The following is an 18,980-nucleotide window of genomic DNA, read 5'->3' as shown; positions in this document are numbered from 1 at the left end:
CCTCCCTCCCTCCCTTCCTTCCTTCCTTCCTTCCTTCCTTCCTTCCTTCCTTCCTTCCTTCCTTCCTTCCTTCCTTCCTTCCTTCCTTCCTTCCTTCCTTCCTTCCTTCCTTCCTTCCTTCCTTCCTTCCTTCCCTCCCTCCCTCCCTCCCTCCCCTCCCCCTCCCTCCCTCCCTCCCTCCCTCCCTCCCTCCCTCCCTCCCTCCCTCCCTCCCTCCCTCCCTTCCTTCCTTCCTTCCTTCCTTCCTTCCTTCCTTCCTTCCTTCCTTCCTTCCTTCCTTCCTTCCTTCCTTCCTTCCTTCCTTCCTTCCTTCCTTCCTTCCTTCCTTCCTTCCTTCCTTCCTTCCTCCCTCCCCTCCCTCCTTCTCTCTGCACACTGGACAGCATCCTTATTTTCCTCCAGAAAACATCTTCCACCTGTGGGGCTGGAGTCCAGCTGGGGCACCTGAAGGCCTCTTAGTCTTGTGATCAAATGGGATGATGTCAGTAAAGCACTTGGCCAGCTTAGCACAATGTGAGGAACATCGTAGGCACTTCCCACATGGCCTCCCTCAGAGGAATAACCGGGGGTTCATCACGTCCAGCCATCAATCATTTAGTAATGGTGCCGGAGCCCCACGAATGCAGGTCCCTGATCCCCGGGGGCTTCTCGGGTCCCACTTCCCTGGGAGGTTCTTGGGCCCTGCTGGAAGATCGGACCTTTGGTGCTTCTGGGATTGGCAGTTTCCTCCCAAGGGAGGCCGCCAAGCTCTCTCCTGACAGCCCAAGGTAAGAGATCCAGTGCCCCATCCCGCAGTGAGCCAGCCACCTGACACCGATACCCCAGGCCTTCAAATATTGATGCCACGCTGAGCCTGACTCCCTGACCCCCCATCCTCTGTGGAGGAGGCTGGTGCACAGCATGATGGGCTGTCCAGCTGTGTCCAGGCTGGTGGGCTGGGAATTTCAGCTTCTGCTCCTCACGGTGAGTGGCCCAGGGCTGGCCCTTCCCAGGGGGTGGCAGCTGGGGGTCTGACCTTCTGCCTGGGAACCCAGGGACTCTTCCCCTCCCTCCCAGGCCATCTGCTCTGACGGGTTCCCGGACGCTGGGCACTGAGCTCGTTCTTTACATGGGCTTCCTCCACTCCCCCGGGATCTCTTCTTCCCCACACCCTTCTCCAAATCCCTTTGTCATGTGTCCTTGGGGGGGCTTGGAGGGGGCTGATCTTCCCGGGAAGAGTTCTACTGACGGTCTCCCCGAGTCCAAGAAGCACCGAGGCTTAGGTTTCACAGGCTCCTCTCTCCACCGGGAAGGGGAGGAGGAGGAGGATTTCGAGACGTGGCACTCGTGCATTTACAGAAGGCACAGAAAGGCTGTTGGGTCTAGTGGAGAGACCACTGGGCCGGCAGGTAGGACGTCCGCGGGGTTAAGTCCTGGCTCTGACAGTTTCCAGCTGCATGACGCGGGGTAAGCCATCTGACCTCTCATCCTCTCAGTCCCCTCATCTGGTGGAAAAGGGGGGTCCCACGTGGAGTCAGAGGGCCAGGGTTCAAATGCGGGTCATTTCCTTTCTCTGGGCTTCCATTTCCTCATCTGTAAAATGATGACCTTAGACCAAGGGACTTCCATTGTCCCTTCCAGCTCAAGACCCCCATGACCCTGCATCCTGCAGTGGGACCAGCCACTAGGCAGTAGACGTGACGTCAGGTGCTTGAAGATGTTGGAAGGAGCAGGGCTGGTGCCTCTGGAGGCTCTGTCCCTGCTCTGCCACCTCCTGATGGCAGGAAAAGGGCGCATGGGTGCCTTTGCACCCGTCCACTCACAGCGTCCATCTCTCTGTGGCCAGTTTGATCTCGTGGGCAGTAAGGGGTCATAAGCCCAGGAATGCAGACTCAGAGCCGGGGAGCTCACCCAGAGCTGTATGTGGGTCTCCTTGGGGAAGGCGGAGGCTGAGGTGGGAAGGGGCCCTGGGTGGGCCTGTGACCAGCTGCCCAAAGCCGGTTGGGTCCTGGCTCCATCTATAGACACCTGCCCCGTGCACACCCATTGCTCTCATGTTGGCCAGTGAGTGTGTACATTACTGGAATATTGGGCGTCTGGGTTTCAAGTGAAGTTGTAACTAGGATGGGGCCGTGGGGGCTGTGTCTCAGAGTGCTGCTGGGGGCACACCCTCCCCAAAGAGGTCTTTCATCCAGGGGAAGGGAAGAGAGACTCCACCTCCTCAGTGGGTGAGGATGGAGTCCCCTCTAATGTTCTCCTGGCCCCAGTGAGGCCCAAGGCAGAGAAGCTGAGCGGCTCCTGGGAAGGGCAGGTGAAAAGATCAGTCTTGGACGTGGCCCCGCACCTGTGTTCTGCCCTCAGAGAGCGGCACTTCAGAACCCCTTGGCCACCTGGAGCCAGGGCTGGGGTTCTTCTTGGAATGGAGCAGGACACAGAGAACCCCTGGGTCAGGGAAGCTCTTTCTGGGCCTGTCAGGACTTTTGGCCATAGGAAAGGGAGCACTTTAGGGCTCTGGGCCCTCTGGAGTTAGAGGTCAGGTAGGTCTGGTCCAGGAGATGTACTTCTCTGAATTGTGAGCAGTCCCAGGACAGGACACGGTTGAGAAATGACTCCCCCTTCGAGGCCACGCTCCTCCCCCCCCCCCAGTCCCTGAATGCATTTGTCCTGTTATCAGAATTCCCCCTTACGGCTCTGGTGACCAGTGGAAGCTCCAGTCTCTCCTCCCTGAAGTCCGCTGGAGTTAAATTTCAGGGTCCCTGGGCATGCAATCCACTTTGGGGACTGTGCCCTTCACGCTCAGCTCTCAGTTTCGATCCCTCCTCAGATAGGGAATCCTCTCCATTGCTTCTGGATATACGAGCCCTGATACTGACTCAAAAAATGTTTGCGTGTGGCCATCTAACTACAAGGGCCGTGTTGGTCCAGAAATGAAAGCGCAGGAGGGTCAGCCATCGAGGAGGGCTCTGGGGAGCTGGGGCTTGGACGGTGATGGTGGTGACAGGGACAACTGGGCACCACTGCCAACTCCCAGGACCGCAGTGGGGAATGGGGCGTGATTGTGTCCTGGAGTCCTGAGAATCTTCACCCTTCTCCCTTACTGATGGAGCCCAGAGGCAGGCTGGTCAAGTCAGTGGGAGGGGCAGCTAGGTGGCGCAGTGGATGGAGCACTGGCCCTGGATTCAGGAGTACCTGAGTTCATATCTGGCCTCAGGCACTTGACACTTGCTAGCTGGGTGACCCTGGGCAAGTCACTTAACCCCAATTGCCTCACTAAAAAAAAAAAAAAAGTCAGTGGGAGGGGGCAGCTGGGTGGTGCAGTGGATGGAGCGCCAGCCCTGGATTCAGGAGTACCTGAGTTCAGATCCGACCTCGGGCACTTGACACTTGCTAGCTGTGTGACCCTGGGCAAGTCACTTGACCCCCACTGCCCCGCAAAAAAACCAAGTCAGTGGGAACACGCAAACCTGGCTTTTTGAAAGAGCCAGATGTTGGGGGAAAGTGCAGCCTGTGTTTGGGCCAATATGATTTATAACAACCCACAAAGAGGTGTCAAACTTAAATAAAAGCACGCGTGGGGGTCCTTGCCTGATACATATCGACTTAGAAAGCCACACATACTCGTTACCTATGTTCTATTGAAATTTTATTGATTTTATTAATATTTTCCAATTACATTTTTATCTGGTTCATGCACACAGGAGGGTTGAGGGCGGTGTGCTTGGTGCCTTTGATCTATACGATGGAAAGAGTAGTACTGAATGATCCCCAAGGTCCAAGGTTCAATCAAATGTTTATTCCAAGGCTGGCTTGGCATGGCCTAGATACATAAACATAAGTACAGCTAGGCTGGGGGCAAAGTCAAGGTCAGGGCTGGGAAATGCAGCTGAGAGGAAAAACTTGGGCTCATTCTCACTAAAGTGTGAATGATTGAGATCAGATCCTTATGGGAAAGCAGGCTTTGGCTGTTATCAAGTGAAAGTCTGATTGTGATTGTAATTCACCTAAAAGACACAGCCTCTGCCCTGGGCTTCCACTTTGTGGTTTCTGCATTGTCACTTAAATCAGGATTTAAGTCCAGGGACTTTGAAGTTTGCAAAGCCTATTTACATACACCTCATTCCACAAGGTAGGTGTTATTATCCCCATTTAACAGATGAAAAATCAAGCCTCAGGGAGATTAAGTTACTCGCTCTTAGCAAAAGGCAGTAGACAGACTACTCTAGAATATAGGCCCAGCCCTTTATCCACTATGCTGTAGATGCTCCTCAATAAGTGACAATTTTCTGGTTCTGCTAACCCAGGAGGCCTTCCCTTTCCATTTTGTCAAGGCTCCCCCTTCCTCGGTGGCTTATCCTCACAACCAGAGGTCCCTTCTTGGGCACAGGTGGATAAGGTAGTGTCCCTGGGCCCCACTATTGTTACCGGCAGTTGCCCCCTTGGACTCCACACAGGCCCTTTGTTTTGTACACAGGTATTGTAGTTGTGCGTGTGGGTGTGTGTGTAGCGATATGTTAAACCCCACGCCAGGCTGTGACTTACAGGTCTTAAAAAGAAGACAAAAAACCCCAGCAAAATAACATCAACAAAAACTGATGTTATTTGTGGGCTGCCTTCTGCTTTCCCATCCCCCCGCTCCCCTGTGTCACTTTCCTTTGCATAATTCCAAAGCGATTTATTAAATGGTTGGGCCAATTCACAGCTCCACCAACAATGCATAGACATCTTTGTCTGTGAGTTATTTGGGCAGGTATCTTTCTTCATTGGTAGGGGGAGGTTCCTATACTAATAAAAGCACAGGTTCAAGCAAGAACATGTTTTGCATTTATTCATCTGTGCCATGTTTTCCCTTGCAAAATGGAAGTACCTTCAGTGCAATTCAATCCCGTTTAGTTTGGTTCAATTCTTGCCTATTACTTACTGTCTATGGAATCCAGGACAAGTCACTTCACTTCACAGGGCCTTGGTTTCCTTGTTTATGGCACCTTCTGGATCTGTGATCTTATGAAATGGTCCCCGCTCTCAAGGACCTGACCCTTTCCTGGTCTGAGGGGTTCAGGGATGAGGAGATGGGGTATAGTGGCAGAACATGGTATCCACACAAATAACCGTGGTTCTAGACACCAATAACCATGAGGCCGGGCATTGTTTCATTTTTCTTTGTGTCTCCATCGCAGTGTCCTGCACAATGATTGTTGAATTGCATTGTCTTCCCTGGTAAACACGTGAGCCCTTGGCCCCCTCCTCTGGGATGTCAGAGAGCCTCGTCTAGTGTCATACATTAAGTGCTTAATAGATGCTTTTTTACTTGTGTCATGAATGATCAGCTCTCCGGCCAAAGTACTTGGCTTAATTATATGTTCGCAGGAGCATCAAAGGACACAGGTGACTGTCCCTGATGGAAACAGATAATGTTGTTTAATTGCTTCTAAATTTACTGCTCTTTTATTTCATTAAGTGCCATTGGGTGCTCCTGGGAGTATCACTGTAAACCATCATTATCATGTGATCTGGAAAGCATCTGCCAACTGACCACCTGACGTTTGGGCTGCTTGGGGTCTTCCTGAGGGCTCACGGGACCACTAAAGATGCCAACCTTCTCAGAATCTGGTAGGGGGGTCTCAGCTCCCTCCCTTTCAGGATTTTCCTCCATCTGCCCCACATCAGTCTCACTTTGTAAATTAGTGGTGCTGGGCTGGGAGGCAGGAAGACCTGAATTCAAATCCTGCCTCAGATGCTTCCTAGATATGTCACCCTGGACACAATTTTCTAGAATTCAGTTCCCTCATCTGTAAAATGAGGGGGGTCTGTGAAATCAATGTCCTCTGATAGCCTTTCCAAGCTCCAAGTCTGTGATCTCAATGCCAAGGTTATTAATTATGCCTTAATTTACAGTGTCAGCCGTGCCAGATGTAAATGAAAAGATGAAATCCGTCAGTGCAGACTGGGTCTCACTATCTCTCGCCGGCTAGAAACACAGAAGCCGCCCCAAATCCGACCCCATTGTTGCCAGTGGTTTAGGGGTCCTTTGCCAAGCTCTGCCAGCCTTCTCTTTCTCCCAGATCCCTGCCCCTCCCCCAGACATTCTCAGCCTTCACTGTGGTATGTTATTAAAGCATTACCCTCTCACCCCAGCCCCTGGATCCTGGAGCTGCTGCGTGGAGGTGTCTACACAGCACTGACTCAGTGTGAGAAGTCCTAGGGTCCTTAGTCTCAGGCGGCTCAACCCAAGCCTTTCCTGGCTCCCCATTTATAACAGCCTGGTTCTCCTCAAGGTTGTCACGATATACAATGAGGATAAAGCCCCCAAGCAGGGGAAGAAGATGGAAGCAGAGGATGATGCCAAGGATGGCCTAGCCTCACTTCCACCGGATGAACTGAGCCCAGCAGACATCGATGCTCTGGTGCCCACCGAGGATGAGAATGGCCGCCCTATTCCAGAATGGAAACGGCAGGTTATGGTGCGGAAGCTGCAGGCCCGCCTTTGGTCGGAGGAGATGACAGACTGGAAGGTACAGGGTTCGGGGAGAGGCTGGTCAGTGTTTGACCAAGGCAGGCATTTATTAAGTGCTTACTATGTACCAGGCACTGGGGATACAAAGACAAGCCAAAAGACAGGTTATCCCTACCCCCAGGGGGCTTACTCTAATGGAAGCTGAAAAGCTCGTGGGGGTGGTCAGTACAGCTGGGAGGGTCAGGAATGGCCTGGCCCCCTCCCCAAAATGGAGATCCTAGGAGGAACTCGCCAATGGGAGAAGGGGACAGTTATGGCGGAGGAGGCTGCAAGGGTAGATGAGTGCTCCAGGGTGAGGAGGTCCCAGGCCCTGAGGGGGCTACAGTGGGAGAATAAAACTTCAGCCCCTCAGGGGTCACATTCTCCTGCATAGGAAGGGGGTGTATAAGAGTGTGTGTGAGTGTGTGTATGTGTGAATGAGTGTGTTTGTGTGTGTTGCTGGAACAATCAGTGGAATGGGGTCATAAGGTCAAGACCAGGCTGGCAACCAAAGGTCAGGGCGAGGCAGAGGAGCAGGGCGGGTCCCAGGAGGACCCAGACACTGGTGCTCAAAGTGGAAGCAAGGGGTCAGGAAGCAGGCTTGGGGTTAAGAGGGGGAGGAGTACACTGAGCCTGGGGCTCCAGAGGACACCCTGTCTAAGTGACCAGGAACAAAGAGACTTTGATGATGGAGCAGGATCCACCTCAGCCAGGAAACCTCAGATATGGCTCCAACTGGAGCCCAAGGAGTCCCCACAGACTAGAAGGGAAACCCTGCAACAGAGACAAGTCACTAGGGACATAATGAATGGGTGAAGGGGCTGGAGTGGGCAGAGGTGGGGGAGGGTTGGGGATAAGATGAGATTCCCCCAGGTGGGGTCCTTTTCAAATTGGGCAGTTTCCTCTTTGCTGTGGTCATGGTGGGAGGGTTTTCTTAAATCTAAATTAGATTTTCCCCTTTAAGCACCAATCTCCAAGTTCTCTGATGGGTGGAAATGAGCCAACATCTTATGAATGAGAAATCTTGCCAGCTACTTGTCAAACTGTGAGAGTTTCTGATCATGGGGAGTGAGAAGGATACTGCTCTCTGAAAGTTACTAATCCCATTCTGGGGAGCTGAGGAAGCAAAGGAAACCCATCTACACCTGGATACCATGCATTGTGCTCTCTCATACTGTGTAGCTTGGTTATGTGATATATTTGTTATATCTGGTATATAGCCCCTTCAATTCCGCTCCTTCTGAAAACTCAAGAGTCGCGGTCAGTGTCCCCTCAAAGTCATAGCCCACAAGCCCCCACCAATGTTTCCTTTACCAGACCAACCATAGGGCACACTTTTTCAAAGCAGAGGGCAGCTTTAAACAGTAATACAAAGTCCCCTAATACACACAGAGATAAACCCCAACAGATTACCACACTATTTGAATATATATATTTTGCAAAGTAGAATGCCATTGTGGGTGGCACAGTGGCTAGAGTGTCAGGCCTGGAGTGGGAAGATCTGCGTTCAAATATAGCAGCCCTAGATGCTTATTAGCTGTGAGACTCTGGGCAAGCTACTTAGCCTCTGTTTGCCTCAGTTTCCTCATAGGTTAAATGGAGATAATGATAGCACCTATCTCCCAAGATTGTTATGAGGATCAAGTGAGATGATGATTGTAAAGTGCTTAGCACAGCCTGACACATAGTAAATATTCTATAAATGTTAGCTATTCATATTATTACTGGAGAGATTTCCTCTTTGAAGACACTTTCTTGTTTACTTGTGAACACTTCCAACAGCCCTACTAGTGCTATCAACAATGAGGGTGAAGGTGTTGAGATGTAGGGAGCGCCCATCCCAGTGATCAAGTTGACCATCTGCAGTCAAGCAGGGCCTGACATTGCTCCAGAGCCATCAGCATTTTCATTATGTCTGGTGTTTGCATTGTGGATGGGACCAATAGTCTGATCCCTTGTTCGGCAGCCTGTCCTAATGATGACCAACAACAACTGAAAAGAGACCAGGGTCACTAGTCCTTATAGCCATTTAAGGTGACCTTAGAAGTCAACCCAAGGGCACCAGAAAACAGGACTTGGAGAAGAGCAAGGAGCGATGCCCTTGGAAGGAGACATTATGTTCTGAAGCCAGGGATGGAGAGAGAACTTGGCTGTTCTCTTCGCCCTCAAAACATAACGTTGGCTCATTGGATGGGGAGGGAGCATGGCTCAGACAGAGTGAGAAAGTGGGAATGGGTGGAATCTGTCCTCCTGGGGGAGTCCCTGTACCTTGAGAGTGCAGATCCATTGGCATTTTGGCTGGAGATCTATCCAGAGCTAGCAAATGCCTGCCCAGGGAGCATCCCCTCCCTCATTCTTCCCAAAAGATCAGTTTAGTTCTTTGTTGAAGGACGAACAGTTGCAGCCTGTTCCCTCCATAGAGCAGGCGAGGGGAGCTGAGGGAAACCCCTGACTACTAAATTAGGGGGAGTTGCCCAGGGCCCCGGAAGGTACTTAGTTCTCCCTGGTCCCTGAGCGACCGCAGCAGGCCTGCAAACCCACCCCCGTCTTATCTTTCCTCAGAACAGTGGCAGAGGCTCCATAGAGATGGGGGACTGGAGGTTCTCCCAGAGCCACAACGCCATCCTGGGCCCCTATGGCGAGCTGCTGACCGAGGATGACCTGGGGTACCTGGAAAAGCAGATCGAGAACCTGCAGATGAGGAAGAGGTGCCAAGAATACGAGAGCGAGCTGGGGCGCCTGGCCCAGGAGCTCCAGAACCTCCTCCCGGCTCCCGTGGTCAACATCACGATCAACAGCCGCTTCCTGAGCCGCGATCCCGAAAAGGAACAGGCTTCTCCTCCCGCGGCTGCAGAGGAAGGCCAGACTCTGCCCTACTGGTGCAGCCACATCTCGGGCATGGTGAAGAGCATGGCCGTACTGCTGAAGAACATGAACGGCTTGGCCAGGCTGAAGGAGGCCCCCGCCCCCAGGACCTCCTTCAAGGTCCGGGGGGGCGTCGTGGGCCTCTCGGGGAGCACCGCGGAAAAGGAGATCCTGGAGTGTGGCGTATCGGTGAGAAGCCTCCGGGATAGCTTTGAGAAGCAGGCCACCGCAGGCCTGCCCTGTGGAGGGCGCCCCCCCCCAGAGAAGGACCCGGGGGCCTCGTGGGAAGCCGGCGCCGCCGCCATCCCCGGGGTGCAGAGTAATGCGCAGGCTGGCGAGAGGCAAGCCTCTGGGGACCCTGAAGAGGCCAGCGACTCGGGCATCAGCTGCGAGGAGGCCTCCTCGGAGGCGGGCACCTGCCCCGTGCCTGTGCCCGATTCCTCCAGCCTGAGGAAAGAACGCATCGTCATGCTCTTCCTGAGCCACTGGAAGAAGTCGGCCTATAACCCCGCACTGAGGACGGCAGCCAGGCGGACCCTGGAGTCCTCTAGGGCTGGGCCTCCCCCGGCCCCCGGTCCGGCTGTCCGAACCGAGCCGCCCCCGCGTCCTGGAAAGTATCCCCCTCAGGAGGCCAGCAGGTTCGGCCACCTGCTCCAGCAGAGGAGCATCATCTCCCACCTGCTGGGCAACTGGAAGGATGTCATCGCCCACGTGCCCACGCGGCAGATCCGCCGCCTGAGCCGCCAGCCCGTCACCTACTCTCCAGAGATGTTCCTGCCCCACGTGGACGGGGCCCCCGTGGACTACCACAGCCTCACCCTGGACCTCTTCATGCTGGGCTACTTCCAGATCCTGGAGCTGGAGCTGCCCCCCGAAGAGCGCAAGATGCGCCACCTGCTCTGCTTCGAGGTCTTCGACCACCTGGGCGGCCACAGCTGGGAGACCGTGCGCAGCTTCCACAAAGCGGTCACCGATGAGATCGAGGCCGGCCGCCGGAGCTGGAAGGACGGCTTCGAAGACATCAAAGCCCGCTTCTTCGGCAGCAGCAAGAAGCCCGTGTGGGAGGTGGAGCCGGTGCGGAAGTCGGGGCTGACGTCCATCAAGCCGCCGCCCGGGGCCGCGGCCCAGGCTGGCCACCCGGAGCCAAAAGGCCGGAGGCCCGGCAGCTGCCCCGAACTCGGGAGCTTTAACAGCGAAGATATCTGTGGCTACATCGATAGGAGCTTTGCCTTCTGGAAGGAGAAAGAAGCAGAGATTTTCAACTTTGGGGACTGAGGCCAAGCGGGGTGACCCATGCCCCTGCCTGGGCTTGGTGTGTGTGTGTGTGTTTAAAAGTCAGCGGATGGAGAAGCAACAGACGTCTGCCTGTCCGTCCCTGGACCACTTTTCTTTCCCATGTCGATCCCCCCCCCCCCCCCCCCCGCCACCTCCATTTCAAGATATGTGGAAGGAGAGCCTACAGACGCTGCTTGTTGGATATTCTCCAAATTTGCAAATATATCTGCCCATTTGGGAAGATAAGGATGTACTGTGACCTTCTCTCTGCCCCTCTCGTTTTCTGTCAGGTGCAACTCCTAGCATGGAAACTCTATCCCTGGCCAAGAATCTCTTCTTTCACCTTTCACGTAGTGATCTGCTTGAAGACCTGGGGCATCCCTCCCCCACCTTCCCACTCCCTATATGTCCTGAGGCCCCACTTCTGCCCCCTGGAATGGGCAGGATGGCTGTCCTCAGGCAGTGTGGAAAGAGCTTGTACTAAAGAGACCTGGATTCGAATCTTACCCTAGACACTCCCTTGCTGGGAGATTATGGATAAATCTCCTAATCTCAGTAAAATGGGAATACTGGTGTGCAGTTTTTGTAAGGAAAGGGCTTTGTACATTTCAAAGGCCTTTGGAAATAGGAGGTATTCCACCTAAGACAACGAATCGAAACCCCACTTTCTGCACAAGCTTAAAGCCTCTTCTATGTGACGACCCTCAGATACTTTAAGATCACTCCTTTAATGTCTCACCCTCCACACCCCACCCACTAAGTGAGTCAAATCAACAAGAATTTATTAAGCATTTACTACAGGTCAGTACCTTGCTGAGAACGGAGGAAGGCAGACGAAGCCCCTGCCTTTAAGAAGCTTGCGTTCTGATGGGGGGTGGGGATCCCATGCAAATAACTGGGTACATAAAAGCCACCTGCAGAGTAGATGGAAGGAGATCAGTTGGGGGAGCATGAGCATGAGCAGCTCAGCTTTTCTTGATTCTCTTCTCTTCTTTCTTCCTTCCTTCCTTCCTTCCTTCCTTCCTTCCTTCCTTCCTTCCTTCCTTCCTTCCTTCCTTCCTTCCTTCCTTCCTTCCTTCCTTCCTTTCTTTCTTTCTTTCTTTCTTTCTTCCTTTCTTTCTTTCTTTCTTTCTTTCTTTCTTTCTTTCTTTCTTTCTTTCTTTCTTTCTTTCTTTCTTTCTTTTTGTGGGGCAATGAGGGTTTAGTGACTTGCCCAGGGTCACACAGCTAGTAAATGTCAAGTGTCTGAGGCCAGATTTGAACTCAAGTCGTACTAAATCCAGGGCCGGTGCTTTATCCACTGTGCCACCTAGCTGCCCCCAATTGTGTCCTTTCTATGGATCCTCGGTCGCCGTGTTTCCTTCTTCATCTCGGTTACTCTTCTCTGGCCACCAGCCAGCTTGTAAATAAATGTCCTTTTAAAAATGTGGTGCCCACATGTACAAAAATATTTATAGCTGCTCTGTACATGGTGGCAAGGAATTGGAAGTTGAGGGGATGCCCATCAATTGGGGAATGGCTGGACAAGTTGTGGTATATGAATGTAATGGAATACTATTGTGCCTTAAGAAACGATGAGCAGGAGGAGTTCAGAGAAACCTGGAGGGTCTTTCATGGGCTGATGATGAGTGAGATGAGCAGAACTAGAAGAACATTGTACACAGTATCATCAACATTGTGTGTTGATCTACTGTGATGGACTATGTTCTTCTCACCAGTGCAACAATACAGAAGAGTTCCAGGGAACTCATGATAGAAGAGGCTCTACAAATCCAGGGGAAAAAAAAGAACTGTGGAATATAGATGCTGAATGAACCATACTATTTCTTTTGGTTTTGGTGCTGTTGTTTTTCTGTTTTGAGGTTTTTCATCATTGCTCTGATTTTTCTCTTATAACATGACTAATGCAGAAATATGTTTAATGTTATTATGTATATATATATAACCTATATCAGATTACCTGCTGTCTAGGGGAGGGGGGAGGGAGAAAAATCTGGAATTGGAAAGCTTGTATAAACAAAAGTTGAGAACTATCTTTACATGTAACAGGAAAAAATAAAATACTTTATTAAAAAAAATGTGGTGCCCAGGCCTGAATGTAGCACTGAAGATGTGATCAGATGAGGGCAGAGGTGGCAGGACCATCCACTCCCAGGACTGGCCACAGTACCCCATCTCGCCCCCCCCCCCACTCCCCAGATCACCAAGGCTGCCTCATAATACTGCTGACTTTTGGCAGAGTTGGAGCCGCTAGTTCACCAAAACCCCTCATCTTCATTTCAAATCAGTTCTTCCGTCCAACTTGTTAGTCATTGTGACCAGCTTTGGGTCGCTTGCGAGCCCAAAGAGCGCCTTCTTTATTATGCCTCTGTCCAAATCATTGATGGAAATGTTCAATGACATAGGACCAAGTCTTTGTAGATGGATCTGTACATACGTGTGGAGATATATGAGATGGGATTTTGTTGACGCATATACACAACATGTATCTACACACAAGCACATATATGTACATGCATACGTACATGCATACACATGATGTTATGGAAGTAGAAAGGCCGGTACTTGGCAGCAGACTGCTGTGAGTGAGTGAGTGAGTGAGAGAGCCCAGGATGACTCTGCGGCTGTGAGCCTGGCTGACGAGGGTGGTCGGCCTGACAGGAAGTAGAGAGGTTCAGAAGGGGGAAAGACCATGACTTCTGTTTAGGGCATGTTGAATCTGATGCCCATGGGACAAGCAGTTGAAAGTGTCTCAAAGGCAGCAGAGAGCCCAGGGCTGGATAGATTTGAGAATCATTTGGAAAGAAATGATTCTGAAGCCCACGGGGGATGGTGAGGCTACCAGATGTGAGAACATAGAGCGAAAGGGGCAAGGGCCTGGGCTAGGGCCTTGGGAGACACCTGTGGTAGTGGCAGGACAGAGATGAAGAGCCAACGAGGGAGGCTGAGAAGGCCTGCTAGGACAGATAGGAGGAGCACTGGCTAGGCAGGAAGGGCAGGGTTGGGATCTACACTGGACACCCACTCGTTGTGGGTGTAGTGAGAGGGCCTTCTGGGTCCAGGTTAGCCTAGATGCCCGCTGCGATCCCTTTCATCCTAAGACTCGGTGATTCTGGGAGACCACAGGTTCACCTGAGACCCGAAGCACATGCAAGACCAAACATCGCCTTGTTCAAACTGTTCAGCAGGCCCGTCACAATCCATTTGCCTCTTCTGACTTCCTCAGTGCCTGACTCTCTCCCCCTTTGCCTCTCACACACCCTTGGAAGACCAGTGTTTCCAGGCATATTTGCTTTTATGCATTCAATTCAATTGGTGAGGCAGAAAAAATGCTGACTCAAAGATCTGCCTTCAAATCCTGCCTCTGAAGCTTATAGCAGTGTGACCTAGGGTAAGTCACTTAACCTCAATGGGCCTCAGTTTACTCCTACATCAAGTGATGTGCTGGTCTGGACGGCCTCTGTTGTCCCTTCTAGATCCACTTGGCATCGATGCTCCAAGCTTAGAGATGGGCTGGATTCATCAGCCTCTGAAGAGCCTTCTTACTGGGAGATGCTGAGCCTGAGATGCACAAAATGGCAAGAGTCACCTTGTCTTCCTCTACCAGAAGGCTGCCACAGGAAGCCGAAATAGCTCAGTTGGAAGAGCGTTAGATTGAAGATCTTGAAGGTCCCCGGTTCAATCCCGGGTTTCGGCATCTGGGGAACTTTTTAGATAGTGCTGTATGTAGAGTTCTGGGCTGGGAGGAGGGGAAGGAGACCTATATTCAGATCAGGGACTTATTAGCTTTGTGATCTTGGGGACACCCTTAATGACTCCCATACTCAGTTTTCTTGTCTGTAAAATGAAAGATTCCAGTAGCACCTTCTCAATCACAGGGTCGTTGTAAGGATTCAATGAGACTCTATATAGCTACCTGTGTGTTTGTGCATATGCATATACACACATATATTTACATGAGTATCCATATATATACACATAGGTGTGTATCTATCTTCTTAAACCTTAAGATGCTATAGAAGCATTAGCTATCATAATTATTAATAGGGGGGAGGGAACAAAGCTGTTGTATAAGGAGGCTTTAGCTGCTGTGTGGAGGGAAGGGTCCAGTGGTCTGTAGGATTCAGTACTAATGCATCTTCTTCAGTTTCATGTTCATTTAATTAAATTCTATCAGTTTCTGGTGTTGAATCATTGGATTGTGCCAGAGTTTGGTGTGACAACTTTCATTTCCAGGTCTCCTGCGTCTGAGATGCTAGAAGCCGAAATAGCTCAGTTGGGAGAGCGTTAGACTGATAGATCTAAAGGTCCCTGGTTCAATCCCGGGTTTCGGCATTTGGGGAATATTTTAGGCAGACAGAGATGGTGCAGTGGATTGAGCGGGGGGGGGGGGGGGGGGGGGCTGGAAGTCAAGTTCAAATCCATGCTCAGATGCTAACTAGTCAGCTGTGACTTTGATATCTCGGGAAGAGGTGGTGAGAGGGCCATTTGGAGCCCTTCAGTTGTAAATGCTGTTGTCCTCAGGGAACCTGAGCTCAAATCACTCTTCTGATGATTACTAGCTGTGTGACCTTAGGCAAATCTCTTCATTTCACTGGAACTCAATTTCCTTCTCTGTAAAATGAGGGCATGCCCAGGAGTTTCCATTGAAGCAAGCAGGACCCAGAGAAAAATTTATACAATAACAACATCAGAAAAAGAAATGACTTAAATATAAAGAAATATTTGTATAGTACTGTAAACTTTAAAGCCATAGAAATGCTGACTAGTAGCAGTAGTGAGGGTAACCAGGTGGTGCAATAGAGTGCCAGGCCAGGAGTCAGGAAGATCTGAGTTCAAATCCGACCTCAGACATTTATTTACTAGTTGTGTGACCTGGGCAAATCACTTATCCCTGTTTGTCTCAGTTTCCTCGAATGTAAAATTTGTTAGAAAAGGAAATGGCAAACCACTATGGTATCTTTGCCAAGAAAACTCTAAATGGGGTCATGAGGAGTCAGACACGACTAAAAACAACTGACCAACAAAAGCAATAGTGAGCATTTACAAAGGATCTTAAGGTTTGCAAAGCATTTCACAAACATTTCATTTGATCCTTACAATTGCCCTTGAAAGTAGGTACTATTATTGGCTCCACTTTACAGATTAGAAAACTGAGGCAGGCAGAAGGCAAATGAAGGTAAAGAGGTCACACAGCTAGTGTATACGGCTGAATTTGAATTCAAGTCTTCCTGACTCCAGGTCCTGTGCTCTTTGCCCTGTGGTAGCGCCCAGCAGCTTATCGAAAGGCTTACTAACACCGATGAATGTATTGACAAACCACAAATTCCAAAGGTTGTTCACTGGAAATTGAAAAAGAGGGGAAAACAAGAAACAAAGATTTAACTCTCTCTTTCCTTGGATGTTAATCCTTTAACATCACTAAGGGATCTGTACTAATTTCTATGTGCCACCAGAGGGCGCGTCACTACAATCCATTGGGTTCTCTTATACACATGATGTCATTGGAAACTTCACAAAGACCCTTTGTGAGGAAAGTGTGATTATGACCCCCATTTTAAAGATAAGAAGCAGGAGGCTCTTACAGAGTACTTTCAGCACCCAGAACCTGCCTCCTCTTCTGGGAGATGAGAAGCTCAACTGATAAAGTGTTTCATGATGCCTTTTTCTCCTCAAAGTTGTCTTTTGGTGTTCTTTTTTTTTTTTTTCCGTGAGGCAATTGGGGTTCAGTGACTTGCCCAGGGTCACACAGCTAGTAAGTGTTAAGTGTCTGAGGCCGGATTTGAACTCAGGTCCTCCTGACTCCAGGGCCGGTGCTCTATCCACTGCGCCATCTAGCTGCCCCGTTTAAAAAACAGCCCATTTAGTTCAACCCCATCTTTTTTAAATTTTATTTTTCGGGGTTTTTTTTGTGTTCTTTTTAACCTGGATTTATCTCGCCTGAGACCTTCAGATATATACCTTTGTGGTATGGAAGTGACCTTCCCATGCCAACCAAAACCAGATTCTTGCAGTTCTTACCATGTTGGGCAGGCTGCATGGCTGGGCTCAGGGTGACACTGTCCAGGAACCAGCCAGACAAGGACTGGAAGGCTCAACACCAGTCTGACAGTCAGGGGGGTTGAGAATAATAATAACAATTATTGACATGTATAGAGCTCTTTACGCTTTAAAAGCACTTTACATAATATTTCATTTCATTCAACCAAAAAATCCTGGGAGGGAAGAACGTTCTGTAAGTAGCAGCAAAATGGCCAGACATCTGTCACACGGATCTTCTCTGAAAATTACCCTAGGGCCTCCAAAGAAGCCAGCTCCTCTGAGAAAATGGAAGAAACATCGATTCTATTTCCATTTAAAGTCTGAAATCCAGAACAGGGTCTTGCATTGTCGGGCGATGCCTGAAACTGAGCCTTCTCTGGGGGGGGGGGGGTGAATGTGAGATGCAGAACTGGGGCCCATGGAGGAACCATTATGGTAGCCAGGTTATTTATAGAGTGCTTTCTATCTCTGTAACCCCGCAGAGCAAAGGGGTAGGGTAGATTTCATGCTGGTGTCTTTCTGGTGAAGAGTCCATTAGATATTATGTCAACTAAAGACAACAGGAGAAGGAGGCTCAGGATTTGGAGTGAACCAAACCATTGTTTGCCCAACCCAACCCAACCAACTAAATTTTGTTTCCATTTGATTTAATTCACTTTAATTCCATTTGGTGCCACTCCATTGGTTTTAATTTAATCCAACACAATTCAATTCCAAAAAGAAAATTACTAAAAACAGGGAACAGGAGGAAGGTGTCCTTAAGGAGGCATGGTAGACAAAGTCCAGAGAATAAGGAGTGGAGCCTGAAAAGGAATAGAGACGCGGCTGGCCTGGGTGTCCTCTTTAAAATGGAAGATCTAGGGCAGCTAAGTGGCACAGTGGATAGAGCACTGGCCCTGGATTCAGGAGGACCTGAGTTCAATTCGGCCTCAGACCCTTGACACTTACTAGCTGTGTGACCCTGGGTGAGTCACTTAACCCCAATTGCCTCACCAAAATTTTTTTAAAAATTAAAAAAAAATAAAATGGAAGATCTAGGAGGAAGTGAGCAATATGAGGAAGGTGCTGCAGGGGCAGAGTGACTTCCAGCCCATGTCACATTGGCACAGCTTCAACTGGGAAAATGTTCCCAATATCAAGCCCAAATCTGTCTGACTGCTTAACACTCAGTGTATATATGGTCACTCTGATCTTGCTTTCTTCCCTCTGCATCACTTCATAGACATTTTCCCTTTCTTTATGTCCTTTCTATTTGCCATTTCCTAAACCCTCTCCGCTAAGTCCCATCTCAGCTGGCTGCTTTGTCTTTCCCCATCTTATTCTCTTCTTTCCCACCTCCATGCCTCAATCATAGAGTCCCCTTCGATGCCCTTCCCCCATCTCTGTTTGTTAAAATCCTTCCCCCTCATCAAGGCCAGTATCAAACACCATTTCCTTCACAAAACCTTCCCCCCCTGGTCCCCACTCCTTTTAGAATCATCGGTGTCATTCTGTTTGTACTGCCCCAGCATTATGATTCTAGATCCCAAATCTGCGCCTGATGGGATGTCAGGGTCCATCGAGTCTAACCCCCTCCCTCATTTTACAAATAAGGAAACTGAGGCCTGGGAGGTTCAGTGACTTCAGATCATGAATCTTAGAGTTGGAAGGGGCCTCTTAAAACCACCTATTCCAAGCTTCTCATTTTACAGATGAAGAAACTGAGGCCCAGAGGGATCAGAAAAATTTATGGATCAGAGATTTCGACCTAGAAGAGACCTCAGAGGCCATCCAGCCCACCCCCATCTCATTTTAATTGTGAGAAATTGTGAGAAAACAGAGTCAGGGAGGTTAAATGATTTTCCCAAGGTCACTCAAGAAATAAGCTTCAGAAGTAGGATTTGAACCCAGGGCTTATGACTCCAAATCCAAGACTCTTTTTCAATGTGTCTCTAATTGATCTTTTTTTTTTTTTTTTTGCTGAGCAATGGGGGTTAAATGACTTGCCCAAGGTCTAATAAGTGCCAAGTGTCTGAGGCAGGATTTGAACTCAGATTCTCCTGACTCCAGGGCCAGTGCTATATCCACTGAGCCACCTAGCTGCTTCCCTCTAATTGATCTTAATGGGATTGTAGAGGTAGGACCAGAAGAGTCTTTAGAAGCCCCTGAGTCCACTTCCTTCATTTCCCAAGTGATGACACAGGGCTAGAGTGATTAAACGACTTTCCCAGGGTTACCGAGCTAAGAAGTGTCTGAGGCAGCATTTGAACTCAGGTCTTCCTGATTCTAGGTGCTCAGGGACTGCGCCTTGGTACCCCCAGTGCCCCATCTTACACACATACACACACTC

The 18,980-nt window shown here is 50.0% G+C and overlaps 1 protein-coding gene and 2 non-coding genes across 3 annotated transcripts in view; all 3 read left to right on the top strand.

Moving 5' to 3' along the window:
• The window catches only part of ESPNL (espin like), a 35,734-nt gene extending 25,053 nt beyond the window's left edge, over positions 1–10,681 (top strand). The window contains exons 6-8 of the mRNA XM_043998875.1: positions 6,252–6,452; positions 6,965–7,011; positions 9,037–10,681. Coding sequence (XP_043854810.1) covers positions 6,252–6,452; positions 6,965–7,011; positions 9,037–10,609 — 1,821 coding nt within the window. The 3' untranslated portion in view covers positions 10,610–10,681. The remainder of the gene's footprint in view (positions 1–6,251; positions 6,453–6,964; positions 7,012–9,036) is intronic.
• A 3,551-nt stretch (positions 10,682–14,232) lies between these two features.
• TRNAF-GAA lies at positions 14,233–14,306 on the top strand. The gene has a single exon. It is a non-coding gene; the product is annotated as a tRNA-Phe (tRNA).
• A 564-nt stretch (positions 14,307–14,870) lies between these two features.
• TRNAI-GAU lies at positions 14,871–14,944 on the top strand. Its single transcript has one exon. It is a non-coding gene; the product is annotated as a tRNA-Ile (tRNA).
• The last annotated feature ends 4,036 nt before the right edge of the window (positions 14,945–18,980 follow it).

The sequence above is a fragment of the Dromiciops gliroides genome, chromosome 3 (genome assembly GCF_019393635.1).
Source record: "Dromiciops gliroides isolate mDroGli1 chromosome 3, mDroGli1.pri, whole genome shotgun sequence".
Lineage (NCBI taxonomy): Eukaryota > Metazoa > Chordata > Mammalia > Microbiotheria > Microbiotheriidae > Dromiciops > Dromiciops gliroides.
This window is presented reverse-complemented; position numbering and strand designations above follow the sequence as displayed.